At 40.9% G+C, this 14,254-nt stretch overlaps 2 protein-coding genes across 2 annotated transcripts in view; both read left to right on the top strand.

The window, feature by feature from the left end:
• The first annotated feature begins 465 nt into the window (after positions 1-465).
• On the top strand, positions 466-4,518 carry LOC119724322. Its single transcript, XM_038195316.1, has 5 exons — positions 466-785; positions 1,093-1,256; positions 1,816-1,894; positions 2,332-2,535; positions 3,171-4,518. The coding sequence occupies exons 1-5, from the start codon at positions 671-673 to the stop codon at positions 3,329-3,331; spliced, it is 723 nt and encodes a 240-aa protein (XP_038051244.1). The 5' UTR covers positions 466-670; the 3' UTR covers positions 3,332-4,518.
• A 2,909-nt stretch (positions 4,519-7,427) lies between these two features.
• The window catches only part of LOC119724320 (ras GTPase-activating protein 3-like), a 49,244-nt gene continuing 42,417 nt past the window's right edge, over positions 7,428-14,254 (top strand). Inside the window, exon 1 of the mRNA XM_038195315.1 lies at positions 7,428-7,665. Within this exon, the coding sequence (XP_038051243.1) occupies positions 7,596-7,665 (70 nt within the window). The 5' untranslated portion in view covers positions 7,428-7,595. The remainder of the gene's footprint in view (positions 7,666-14,254) is intronic.

Raw genomic sequence — 14,254 nt, 5'->3', positions numbered from 1 at the left:
TCGAAGGTCAAATGGCATGCATCGTGCTCGAAACAGCTGATCGTTTGCTAGTTCGCTGCTCCCACTCGTATGTGAAAACAGGGTGAAAATAGCGTGGGTACCAACGATTGCAAGCGTTTGACACATACGTACATGTCATAGCACGCTCATATTAAACGGTGCTATCACTTTTTACAAACTTAACACGTTATCGTTCTAGGCCAATGAAAATACAGTATTCAAGGCAGAGGTATAACAGTCTTTCTTCTTGGATCACACCATATTTTCCTTGGCGAATAATTTTTTTTGGAAACCTTTCCACCTCATTCTTCGGAGTTTCAAAAGAGTCAGCCGCCCGTAATATACAGATCCTGGGATTGCCTTTCAACCTTTATCAGATGCCAAGGCTGTGTGTAAATGGTCGGCGTATGATCGATGGGGGGGGGGGGGGGGTGAAATCAAATACGTGTACCTATTGAGAAAGGGATAAAATAGGCAACCATTGTGTCACGATATCTGTGTGCAGTGCTGCACTAGGTTTTTGTGTGTGTGTGTTGCTTTCAACTACAATTAATGTGTGTCTTTCAAAAGGGCTAGACTGGGGGGTATTAAAATATACAGACTGCATAAAGTTGGCCCAACGAGTTTGAAAGCAGACACTCAACCGTGGCCTCTTCAAAATAGTGGCAAAATGACGCACACCCTTGCCTCTACGGCGACTTTGCTGGTAATGTTTCTCGGAAGTGCTGTCTCGGCTGTTAATCAGGCACCATGCTGCAATCCCAAGCAGTTTACTGCTTTACTTGGTAGGTTCAGCGGCAAGGGTTAAACTTCTAGGGGGAGGGGCACCTGGGCACGGGGTTTTTCAAGGGAGCACTGAAGGCAACTTATATATTGTTTTGTGACATTCAAGATTTTAAATGGGGGGGGGGGGGGGGGGCACACGGACCTCTGCTCTGCTTAGTTAGGCCACTGGGTAGGTTCCTTATTTAAAAAAAAACTTGACAGACTTATTAACATAACAATTAGGGGTTATCTTTTTTTATATCTTTGTTCATCTGAAATCACTTTAATAATTTGCTGCCATAAATGACACTTATTTTTGGACATCAGAGACTTACGACACCATCTTGAATAATGGAACCGTCACCACCTTCGAAGGCAGAACCGAGATGGCGTACGACGCCATCAACGAGCAAGTGGCCGAGATTGACCACGTCTACAATGACGTCACAGGGGTCACAGTGAAGGTCAAGATTATATACGACTACAAGAAGGTATAGGAAGCTCAGCGCATCACCTTGCGCATGCGTTCATCACAGAAATACGCCATTTTGTTTGTTGCTACTGTTTCTATAACCTTTAAATTCGGACTAATCAACTCTGAACAGAATCATGTTCTTTGCTGCGAAGATTATTGGTAAGCACTATGCATAACACAATGTTAACACGTGTTTGCTTCAGAACCAAACAAAAACGAATGTATTATGTCACGATGTCACCTGTAGATTACTGTCACATGATGTCACCGAGCTTTTATTGTCAAATGATGTCGCCAAGATTCTATTGTTGTATGAAGTTACCAATGTTTGGGGATAGTCACACGTTGTCACCGATATTATTGTCACATGGTGCCACTGAGATTTCATTGTTGAACGATGTCATCGTGATTTTATTATCACACGATGTCACCGAAGTGTTATTGTCACACGATGTCGCCAAGATTTTGTTTTGGTGAGGTCACAGACTTCATCTGAAAGCGCTGTTGAAATGTTCAAATCGTCTTTAAGAGGGCATCAACATTGTTCTTTTTCAAACTGTGGATTGCTTTTTTAGGGGAAGAAGTACATCATTGAAGACGGCCAGTGTACGCGCAAGTCCTTGAGTTATCCGTTCCATGAGCAATGCATTCCAGGTAAGTGGTTTCTGTCGACTTATTTTCTCCTATAATACTTTTACCCTGAGAACTTAAAGTTTGAAGGATTACTATGTGTCATTAAGACTTATAAGACAATGAGGAAGGAGGGAGGGGGTTAGATTTTGTACCTTTCCTGTATTCCATAAGAATGACACGGTTTGTTTTTCTGTTAGCATCAGTGGTGCATTTGGTAGATCATCGATACCGTAATTGACCTAAGACCTAATAACGTAATGGCGTTGTTAACAGAATACGCACTTTCCTATAGGAACGAAGTCGGGACACCAGACAAAGTATGGACTGCCCACCATGGGAAAGCGCACATGTAAATAAAGCGTGACGTCATTAGGCCTCAGACCTATTGCTTGTTGGTATTATATTTCTGATGTGATTACTGTATTGTTAAGTTGACCCCACCTTCCAAAAACTAACAGGCATTGCAGTCTTTGACGGGACGGTTTCAGTTGGTCTGGGAGACGCTTTCCAAGTGAACTCGTTTCACTTCCTCATACCGAGTGGATCGCCGAGCTTCGACCTCATGGTGCGGTACGGGGTGGGGGCTAAGGGGTGTATCCCGTACCAGATCAGCATCTTCGCCACCAAGACGCATACCAAGGGGAACACCGGAGGGATGAAAAGTTAGTTTTCCTATACCAATTGGAACACGTGTCAACTTTACCCCACAAAAGTTCCCTTCAGTGGTGAATCCATAGACCATTATCATGTTGCGGCCATCTTGATTTTTTCCCTATTGAAATCGACGTAACCAAAGCGAGGCTGGAAGGGAAAATAGTCTGGTTCCTTTTTGCTTTTGCCCTAAATAAATCATTCAGTACTGTTATTGAATAAAGGGAACACAACTAAAATGGTGGCAGCATGGTAAGGTCTATTGAGCCAGCCAAGCTTCAGATAATCCGTCACGGGCAGCCACTTACAATAGCATGCACAATGGTTTGTCCATTAAAGGGGGCCATAATGAGTGTACAGTGATCGCACGCCCGGATTCGTCTATCCGGTTCGTTAGCGTGACGTCAGTTCAGTTTAAACCACGCCCACTGGCCATTAACTAGCTTTCGAACCATTGGAACAGGAAGCTAACGCATCTTGAGTATTTACCCAATGGGTGCTAGTAATCAGTGGTGCGCGCGCGTGTATGACGTTTTTACTTAACAAACCGGATATTATATGTATTCTAAACTTATGACCTTTTATTTTAACAGTTTCCTACTTATGGTTGTTTTTTAACCACATCCCATGGTTTTGTGCCCCGCAGAAATGGGCTCATTGCCCCCCAGCCACCCAATGTTCGCCTGGTTCGCCACGCCCACCGCTGGCCCTAATAAGAAGCTGAGCTCCTTCCACCAGTACAGCAACTACCAAGATGGCATCCAAGATCCAAGCTTCTGGTTCGATCCGCCGTCGGGTTGCCACTAGTAGAGAGTGACGTAGGACCTGATAAAAGAGTTGCCAGCTTTGAATAAATGCTAGAGCCACATGCTGCATTTTACATGTTGCCATAATAAAAAAAAACCCACTTATGTGTACATCCTTTAATTTTTAGATTGAAGTAAATCTACTAACATTCGAAAAAGGGAGCTTGGGCAAATCGTGACCAGACAGCAGGGGGCGCTATTCACGGTTGCCGCTATTGAAGCCACCTGCCACTAGGTTGGGCTATTCATAATGAACTCTTGCCGATCGACAACAATAATTGTACACAAAAATTGCACGTTCATTGAGTACGTTTTTGCCCTAAGATCGAACTGAATAAGTGTTACTCTGAGTTATTCACAAATTTTAATTTCAATAAAATGTTAACTTTAGAGAAATGAAGTTTAACGATCGCACAGACTAACTAACTACATTCCTTATTTTACTTTAACAAACTTAATGTTTTAAACCAACCCCAAAACTCATAGAAAATGGACTTCTTATTTTTTCATATTTTATATTCTAGTGTCAAAAATATTAAATTAGACCATTCTATAAACGTGACTCCAACGAGGCATCCATTTCGGTGGGCGAAGGATAATCGACTACGCCGTAATTTGGCCACTGTCGCCCGTTGCCTTCTAATTCTCGCGCTGTGCGTGCTCAGCCCAGGGCTCGGGCTATCAACGGGGAACAACGTGACCGTGTCTCATTAAAATTAAAGGGGCGTTCGTGCCCTCTGTTCGGTAGATCTTTCGGTCATACTGTACACAAAAAAGTCATTTTGGAGTATCTTACAAATTGAGAAATCTTCAGCACGAATTGCAGGTCTATGAAAATATAAGAAATCAGGCACACCGCTGATTCCCAAAAATACAAATGTAAAACCAATCGATTCCGCAATAGCTCTATTCCATATTTATTACCGACCCGCTGAGCATGAATCCTTAAATGATCTTTTTATGACATGTTTTTTGTGTTTGTTGTTATCTGTATCGTATGCTTATTTTAGATGTTCTCAGCTAATCTTTATTTTTCTTAATTTTTGTATAATTTGAATCATTTTTATCTCAATCCAATTTTACAGAAACTGCTTTTAAAACTAATTATATGATGTCCTCAATTCGGCCTTTGGGCTTCTATGTGTCATTTTTTAATGAACCACGAATGAACGAATGAATGATCGACAATTATGACTTTTGTGTGTGTTCTTTGTTTCGTTCGCACTTTGGTGAATGTTATGATTTCAGAACTCGGGGAAAACAAGAAAATACCTGTACATGTTGATGTGAGGAGCACAGTGACGCACATTTGTGTCGCAGACTAGACTTGGGATCATGAGGGGGAAAAAAAGTGGGAAATTCGAGATGATTATGATTAATCTTCAAATTGCCGACAGACCTTACAGAACATTAACGCAACCATCCCCCCTGAAGATTTACCAGCCGATTATCGCCGACACCATGGGGGCGCTATTAAAGGAGCGCTGCAGTGACTGCAGTCACTGGTCGCCATTTGGCAGTAGGTGGCGCTATTCTAGGCGCTCAAACCATACATCTAAAGAAAATGAGATTATGATTTCTTTTACAAAAGACAAGAACAAAGACTCTGTCGGCAAAAATACTACTAGGTGGATTAGTTCCCCCCCCCCCCCATGCCTCGGAAAGAGAGCATTACTGGAGTGAAGGCCCATTTTTTTTTTGGTGCAAATTGAATGAAACAAATTCAGTTGTGCAAGTGATTGACTACAACTTATATCGATGTCTTGCGCTCCAGTTATTTCACTGACCCATTTCTCCCCCTCTAGTCTGTTTTCCTATTCTCATTTACACAGCCATGGTCGTGGCGCCGACTCGCGCTGCAAACGCAGACAGTGAATGCACAATTCGATATCTTGCAAGGCGTGCTTTGTCAGCTGCAAGCTGAATCGATGTCAAACGACTCATTTTTCCAGATCAATTACTTACGGTGTTTCAAGAAATATGAGCAGCCTTTGGAGTATCACTAGGTGGAGTTTGAAATATAAATAATGTAAACCTACAATCTGCACTGCTGTTTTAGGCTCGGCTGCTAGACCTGTGTCAATTCCAACTCAACAGATCAAAATTGCCTCATGAAAATCTGGGCCTGTGTCATGGATTTTACAATGTTTGAGGGTGGGTTACGTTCGCTAAGACAGATCGAGCTCCTTTTCCAAAATGAAAAACGTGGCGGGCCCTGTCCTGTATAATACAACCCTCGGCCCTTACGTTTTTGAAAAGATATCCATACAATTATGCACCCAAAGTCTAGAAAACTCACGTCAATTTCAAGCGATGGGCCTAAAATATTACAAAACTAGAAAGCACTCAGAGAGCGCAAACCTCCGCCAAGGCTAAACAATTCCCCGCCATATATTGTCATTAACATGCAAAAGAAATACTCGCATAAATGGTGAATACTCCTTACACAAAATGCTGGATCCAGACCCAGATCCGGATACTTCCAAAATCTAATGGATTTGTACTTATACCAAGGACCACCCCTAATTTTTTGTTCGTGCAAATCCGTCCATACAATCTTTGACTTATCTTGTTAGCAGACAAACCAACCAACCAACCAACAAACTAACATAATTCGACATAACATCCTTGGAGGGGGTATTAAAAGCTTCACAATGTTTTTCTCGTTTTTAGAGCTCCAACTAAAATTAGCTGATGCTATGAATTGTTAATGGTTACTCCAAGCATAAAAAGGAATTAATCTTACCATCGCCAACCAAATAATTATGACCGTGGGCGTGCGCAACCCGTTGAAAGATAAAAGCGTACCGCCATTTGTCACGGGTTACGGTAAATTAGCGGTTGGTATGGCAACGTTATTTTAGCGGGCAAAGCTCCCGTAAACATACGCACATTTTTGCCTTGAAGGTTGATTCTGGTCGGGTTGTCCTTGTGTTTAAATAACTAAACTGGCAGTTCATTGCATTTTTTTTTGGGGGGGGGAAATTGCTTTTTGTTTACAACTTTAGCGTTAAGCTATAAGGTGTCACGCGCTAGTAGTCGGCATTCAGCAACCTATTCATGCATGCTCATAACTTAGTTTAAATATGCTTTGGTGGATCTGGGATTTTTCAAAAAGGGGGTCGGGAAATGAGGTAGTACAGGCTGTAGTTTAGAGCTAAACAAACAAGGCCCCAAACAAGAACCAATTAAATGTTTCAATTTCAGGAAAAGAAACTTTAGGATTTTTTTTGCAGTAAGACGGGAGGAGGTTAATTGGTATGCCAACCCCGACTTCACATCAAGTTCAAAATAATGAAAGACAAAAGGGGAAAATTAGTTCGAGATTAATACAGATGGAAAACAACGGCTGTTTGTTACGCCAAAGGTCACAACATTGTAAGGAGATAAAAACGAAACTGTTACCGCAAATGTCGTGAACTCTGTCCACCTTCCCTGGTGGGATTTTTGATGGGAGCCCCCATAGTACATTTTCACCTCATATCAATCTCCTCATGAATACCAATGAGACATACAAAACTCCTAAGGCCCCCCGTGGCGAATTGATTTCTCGGCTTCTATTGCATCTCAATAAACATGGGATGTTTCCGAAACTTCGGTTCCGTCTGTTGTTCGGTTCCATTCCATCTACAGTGAGGCTTCAATGACTTAAGCAAAGCATATCATCGACCACCCCCCCCCCTTCCCGAAATCGAGGTTATTGGTCAATGAGCGACGTTTAAACTTCAAATTTCAATCGGATAAGTGAATTGTTTCCGACCCGGAAGTTGGTACATTCCGATTATACTCACAAGTTTCCTCCAATCACCAAACACCTGTTTCTTGGAACGTATCACTTTGTTTAAGGGGTGTTAAAATAACAGATGCCAGTGGCGACAAACAAAAATTATTTAGTGTGTGTATTTCTACAATTTATTGTAGTTTTTTTCAAATTGTATTGTAGCGTCGATGTGATAAAAGGCAAGATCTCTAATTATTGTCTTCCAATATTTCAAATCCTAATAGGTTGAAATCGTTGACTTACACTGACCACCCCTATTTAGTAATGTTGTTTTCCACATTTTTCACATGAAGCAAAGCTAGCCAACAGCTGGCTGCGCGCGCGAGATCCAGCTAAATGCATTGCAATCGCAGCTGTGTGTGTGCTTCATAATAAACTACATGTGCATGGTATTTTGGCTGAGGCAGTCTGTTTCCACTATTTGATTGCGAACTAAAAGCCACTTTTTTGCCCGAAATCGTGGAAAATAAGCTCGGAATTTGAAATGGAGGAGGATCTGGACGAAGGGGATATATCCAAAGTTCGTATTCTGGAGAGTTTAAGGATAAATATCGGTGAGTTTGCTGAGTTTTTTTCGTGCCGTGTTCCACGGCAAAACTCGTGCTCGTAAAGTACACATCACGCCGTGGCCGTGCGGCGCAGTGGCAGGTCATCGTGTGCCAATGTACGGAAATCCTTGTGTACAAGAACATGTTGTTAAAGGGAATATACATCATTTGCTTTTGCTGTAATTTTCAGAAATGGATGGAATTGGGGGGTTGGAAATATAAAGCAAATATAGTTGCACTGATTTTTTGGAGGTTTTGGGTTCGAAAATGCTATAAAAACCAAGAAAAAAGATCATTTTCCTGTAGTCTGGTTCCCTGACTCCATATAAGAAGAAACAGAGCAGTTTACATACATTGGGGAATTGTAAGGTCAGGGAACCAGTCTAGCTGGCTCGTACCCGTTCATAGGTTTGTAATCGATTGCAAACAAGTGCAATGGTCAATTGGGGCCAGTATTTGAAAAAAAGCCAGTTGTTTCCAACGCTGATCGGCCGATCAGCGTTGGAAATTGATACAAAAATACAACTTTTCTTGAAAATGACAGTATACAAGGTGCCATAATTTTACAGGATGCTTCAGGCTGTCATTTACCAACATCCTATTAAGGTATTTCGCAAAAACTTGGTAGTTTTTTTTTTCGATGTTTGCAAATGTTGTATATTCCCTTTAAACTAATTCCTTCCTCCATGGTTGTACATAACTGTTCCTTGCTCTATGATTTGAAACAGTCAAAATGCAATTTGAACTGTGTGTTTCTTACCAGCTCTGCATGATTGTGTGTCCCCTAGATGTTTGTTTCTGTACCACTGTCTTTTGACTTTGAAAAAAAAGGGGGAAAGATTTCCATTTACGAAGTTCACTCAACACTCTGTGTACAAACCCTATGAGAGTGGACTGAAAAATGCAAAGTGTTTTCTAAGAAAATGCTTGTATTTTCTCACTGCTCAAATTGACTTTGATGACATGAAATTGCTATCTGAGGGCTTGTTAGTCAATACAGAGGAAAATTAGGGAACTTCGCATATGGTAATCTTGCCAAAAAAGGTCTTGTTTATTATAAAATTCTTTCGATCATAAACAAAAAAAGCCGGCAAATTTTGTTGAATTTTCTACCTCCATGATGCATGTAACTAACTTGTAAAAGTTGTATCATTTTGGTCGTAACGAGAAAAGCTTTGTGAAATGTGCAAAAATATCAGGACAACTCTCTAAATCTAACTCTCTAAACCTCAAACTCATTATTTTGTGGCTTGGAGGGTTGTGGAAAAATTTGGAGAAATAGTTTGGTTTGTGGTCTGTGACTGTGCAGTGTGTGTGATCATGTGCTGGTAACCCTCAACCATGCCTCAACTGGCCTGCATCTTAATGGTGTTCACACAGCAAGCCAGATGTCATGCCCGTGTAGAAATCAAATGCAAGAACCGGTCCAATCAAACACGGGTCGACAAGACACACTGTTCACACTTCCACGGGTGTGTACATATGGATCGGTCATAAATTTGGGATTTTCTACTCAGGGAGAGCCTCTCAACCTATAGTCCTGATCAGAGCTGAATTGTACAAAAGCGCTGGACCATACATAGGGAGCCATTACAGTAGATTCTTGCTATTAATTAAACTGCAAGTGTGACATACCGTGTGACACAGGTTCCCAAAATTTTGCGGTTGGACCAAGGTCCAACACAGTGGTGCGCACCTAGGATTTGGTTGGGGGGGGGGGGGGCTCACAATTTTTTTTCCAAATTGTTTAGAAGTTGAAAATTGTTCAAAAAAATCCCCCCCCCCCAATTTTTGGCCGCAGAATTTTAAATTTTTTTTTTTTTTTTGGGGGGGGGGCTGTTTTGATGTTGGTGGCGCCACTTGCACCGGTATCAACAAGGTCAAACCCTGGGGGTGCGCCGCTGGTCCAACATGGACATTTGGATAGTGCGAAAAGGACCACATGTATATTCCTCAATACCTACAAAATATTATGGAAGTGGAAGATAGCGCACTTGTCTTTGCTTGTGTCTGACTGGCTTGAGTTGAAAGGCTTGAATTTCCCTACGCGAGGTCATTGCCCTGATTACACATTGCAGTTCATGGTGAATCAAGTGTTTATAATCTCCATACTTCCTGCATCACACCCTAGCTATATGATCACACACTACATGGCAATTGGCATGTGATAAATCCTCATCATATGTGAATTTCCACACTTCCATAAAACTCTAGTACAGCACATCCACTGAGGAATGTTTTGAGCGTGTCATTATATGCACTCAAGGTTATGTCTGCAGTGCACTTGTCCTGTTGTGATTAGCCCTGTTGATGCCAATGGTCTGATTTGCCATGAATGGCCCCATTGTGTTGAGAATTCAGCGAAACTTCTCTTTATGTAGGTCATGTGTGCCAGATCATCCAGAGAAAATAATAAACTGCGATAGTTTACACAAATACAGTCTGGTCTCATACAAAGGTGCGGCACAGTCACTGCCATGAAATGTTGGTATCCATTCATTTCAGTGTCCATTCAATACCTGGTGCACAAAAGACAAAACTCTATCATAATTTAAAAGTCTAGTAGTAAGGCCCCCCCCCCCAAAAAAACCCTCCGGTTTCTGGTAAATTAAAAAAAGCTGCGTCACCGCACCACTTTGGGGGCAAGCTCCATACCAGAAACCGGAGATTTTTTGGGGCCTAATGGGAATGTTTTGTGGCGTGACCAGTGAGGTGCAGCTTCCAATGTTCCCAGGTTCAACACTTCACAAACAATCGGTACTTTACCAGTTTCATCAATACACAGTGATTTTATGAACGATATTAGATAAAACATGTGTCTCATAACTCTAAGGTGCCATTGAAATTGGAGGGGGGGGGGGTTCTCAGATTCTGAGGGTTGTCATTGGCATACAATAACCCATTGACACATTATTACATTGTGTTACAATGTATCATTTCCTGATGATTCCAAGAAATTTGGGGCATGGGTGGTACAAGGATTAACAAGCAGGGTGATCTGGGTGTTTTAGGGAGTAACAGGCACAGTACATGTAGTTTCTTATGGTTCAGGAACTAGTATAGGTATTTTTTTTGGGGGGGGTCTCCTATGTGTTGCTTGTTTCAGTGACTTGCGTTGGTGTATGTACATGTAGTCTGTGGAATATTACTGTGTGCTTGCAGATTCGGCGATTAATTAATTGCAAAACAAGACTGTGTCTTGACCTCGAGATTCTGACCATTCAGCGGGCACCTTCCATGTGACTTCCGTAACCCGTTGTATTACAAAAACATGGCATTTTAATTGATCAATCAACAGCTTAGTCCACATTTCTGATCGAAATGACGTCACGGTTTTTAAAGTCTACTCCCACTGGCTGGCTATCAGACGTTCGACCGTTACGGCTCTGCACACGTGAATGTATGGTATTCAGAGATGCCAACTTTACAGACTACAAAATAGTAATGATTCTTCCTGTAAAGAGTAAAGCTAATGTATAAATAAGACAACAGTCAAGTTTAAGAGTAACCATAGTATTTTTCAGAGTAACCACAATGTTGGCGTATAGGACAGCTGGAATTTCCAAAAGAGTAATGGTTGGCATCTCTGGGTACTCGGACTAGTGTTGGTATGAGCATGTAGGTGGAATATGAGGCATATACCAACCAATTTCAAGCAATGATAAGTTCCAGACAGTTGCCTTTTCCTCATTCACAAGGACACGCCCCCAGTCTACATCGAGTCCTGAATGAAAAGCAAAGATCTGTGACTGACACAGCTTGAACTTTGGTCCACCTGTTGTCATGCAAAGTTACAAGGACAAAGAGTTTGACCTCTAGGATCAATTCAGAGTAGGATGGCACCCTGCCAAACACCAGAGGGGATCAGCATGAAAAGCATATATACATGTACATGAAACTCTATGAAATGAGAACTTGTGTCAAATAATGGTCAAATGCATGTACCATTAGCCATGTTAGCACAAGTTTGTATTACATTGTAATACACTGTATTTACTCCGTGATGTATTATCTACTAAGATGTACTAAGGCAAAATGAAAATTCATGTTTAACATCCCCACCTGCTTCCTTTTTAGGCCCCCTCCTTTTTATTTAATTGAAAAAAAAACACCCAAAAAATGATATCTCAAATTTAATGATCTTTTTCGAAACAAACATGTACTTTTAGACTGGAGTCCAAATAGTGAACTACGGTACATGTATCAATGGATTGCTTCTCACATTAACTTAATGCAATGATAACAGTGAACGCTTTGCACAAGTTTCCAATTCCGTTTCCTGCTGCGTTTTCAAATCAAATTGAGCAGTGCAATGTAATGTCTGACGCCATTGTCATTCCATGTTGTTTTCCCCTATTTTCCCACTCACACTTTTCCATTTAAATAATGTGAAGATCGAAGCGCCGACAAATTAAATCTTCCGCACTCGATCACCCCGCAAGAACTTTTAAATCAAATTACGACAAGGCTGCAAAAACGACATCGCCATTTCCACGTTTTGATTCCAATTTTTTTTTTAATTTCCTAATGTTCAGCGAATGTCGGAGATATTTTGTAACTTTTTTTCCGGGAAGAACTTTGAACTTGTAAATCAAATTTGAATGGCTTGCCCCACCAGATAACCGTGGCTGTGTCAATATTTGTTGTATTTCTCAGTTGTTTGCATTCTGAATTTTGGAACGAATGATAAGGAAAAAGAATAAAAAAATAATGCATGCAAGATTCTAGGCTTTGTATCAAATGTCATGTTAAAATTAGAAACTCCTTTACAAAAATGCAACAGATAAGAGCTTAAACACATTTCTAAATGTGATGTCGGGTTGGTTTTAGGATGTTTCCTCAACAAAATGAAGTTCATTTTGGCATTGAAATTATTGTTTTTAATTTAAAAAGAACAATTTATGGAACGTTATATTTAGGTTCACACTTATTTTTCTAAACTTTATTTCCTTGTACATGTACAATTATGCACATGTTGTAGTTGTACCAACTCGGAAGGACTTGACCCAACATGTTTTCATGACATGTTTTGCAACAGTTTACCCCAAGTCCCAATTGTTGACATAACACAATTGTGGGGTCACATTTCCAACTGATATGCATTGCAAAAAACATGAAGCCACAAACCACCCCGCTGAAATTTCCAGCACTCCACTAATAAACAGTTTACCATACTTGTACACATGTACAATAGGAATCTGCACAGCTGTACTAATGTGTGTATTACTCCAGGCTACACAGCACTTGCCTTAATTGCCGTCAATAGTTTATTTAATTGATTGATTGACTGAAGAGGACAACGGCCAGGTTTATTTCTTTATTTATTAAAGTGCTGGCAATCAGCCTTAATCCCTTCTAATGATCACCAGGGGATTAGACCCTAATCCTCTTAATCCCCACTGCCTTATGGCTGTTTCAGAAAGACTGTACACTGTAAGTGCAAAGCGCTGGAGGGCTGGATTGTGTGTGGGGCTGTTTGATGTTTCTGTCTGACAAGACTGACATCCATCAAACAACCACCCCAAAAGGATGTACTGACTCTATTTAATGAGTTACACCTGTACAGTATGTTAAATTGGGGGAGGGGGAGGGGGAGGGATTACATATAAATTCTTTGTGTTTTTTTAGTAGAACTCATGAATACATTAATTTACATTTCTGTGGATAGTCCACTGATTTTGCTCATTATACAGTGAAGGACATTGTCTGATTTTTTTTTTCATTCACCCAAATGGTTCTGAATGTGATAAACATTCACAACTGTCCTGCACTTCGGAATATCAGATACAGCACATACAGTAACTTTAGTAAAAAAACAATTTCACAAAAATCCAATCCACATAATGCATGCGTATACATGTACATGCAATTTCATTAAGCCAAAGGTCTCTGCAAAATATTTCTATAATAGTACTTTCTCCCCATATTAACCATATTTTGACAGGCATGGATAGGCCTATAGTCTGTGTGAGTTTAAGGGCTTGCCATCTGGGGCAACTTGTCAATATTCAGGCAGGCACATGCCAACTCACCCTGTTCATTTTTTTGGTGATTCCGTACGTTCCTTGACAGCTCAAGCTAATGGAGCCGTTTCCCCCCCCCCCCCCCCCCCAGTTTTATTTAGGGCACTTTTGGAAATAAAAAATGACAGCAACACTGAGCACGGTGATAAAATACCCAGGAGCAATAAGGCATGTCCAATTTCCCCATTGGAAAAACGGAATCGTCATTGCTTTAGGATTAAATATTGATGCAATGCATTGGGAGCCCTAGATAATGATTAGACGCCGACCTGACTAACTGTACCTTTTTTCTAAGCAAAGGATTCAGTACATGTTACAGATGTATTCCCCCCCCTACAAACCCAGTTATTAGACGCCGACCTGACTAACAGTGCCAACACGGCAAGTTAATGAAAACCACTCGCCTTTTTCTATGGAAAGGATACAGGTACCGGTACATGTTACTGAATTTTTAGGGGAAAAAAATACATTCTGTAAGTGTAATGGTATGGTACCGGTAAGTTCATTCTGTTTTTTTTAAACCGTGAAAGAAAAACCATGAAAAATAATAGCACAGATATAAAACTACAATT

This window comes from Patiria miniata, unplaced genomic scaffold, assembly GCF_015706575.1.
Source record: "Patiria miniata isolate m_02_andy unplaced genomic scaffold, ASM1570657v1 HiC_scaffold_18, whole genome shotgun sequence".
Lineage (NCBI taxonomy): Eukaryota > Metazoa > Echinodermata > Asteroidea > Valvatida > Asterinidae > Patiria > Patiria miniata.
Note: the sequence above shows the minus strand (reverse complement) of the source record. Positions and strands in the feature narration are given on the sequence as shown.

What these genes read in the sequence shown, in the direction of transcription:
- LOC119724322 (XM_038195316.1), top strand. Translation starts at nt 671, where the DNA reads ATGACGCACACCCTTGCCTCTACGGCGACTTTGCTGGTAATGTTTCTC. An exon ending in GCAGTTTACTGCTTTACTTG is followed by an intron (nt 786 to 1,092) that starts GTAGGTTCAGCG and finishes TTTGGACATCAG; the next exon opens with AGACTTACGACACCATCTTG. An exon ending in CCATGAGCAATGCATTCCAG is followed by an intron (nt 1,895 to 2,331) that starts GTAAGTGGTTTC and finishes AAAAACTAACAG; the next exon opens with GCATTGCAGTCTTTGACGGG.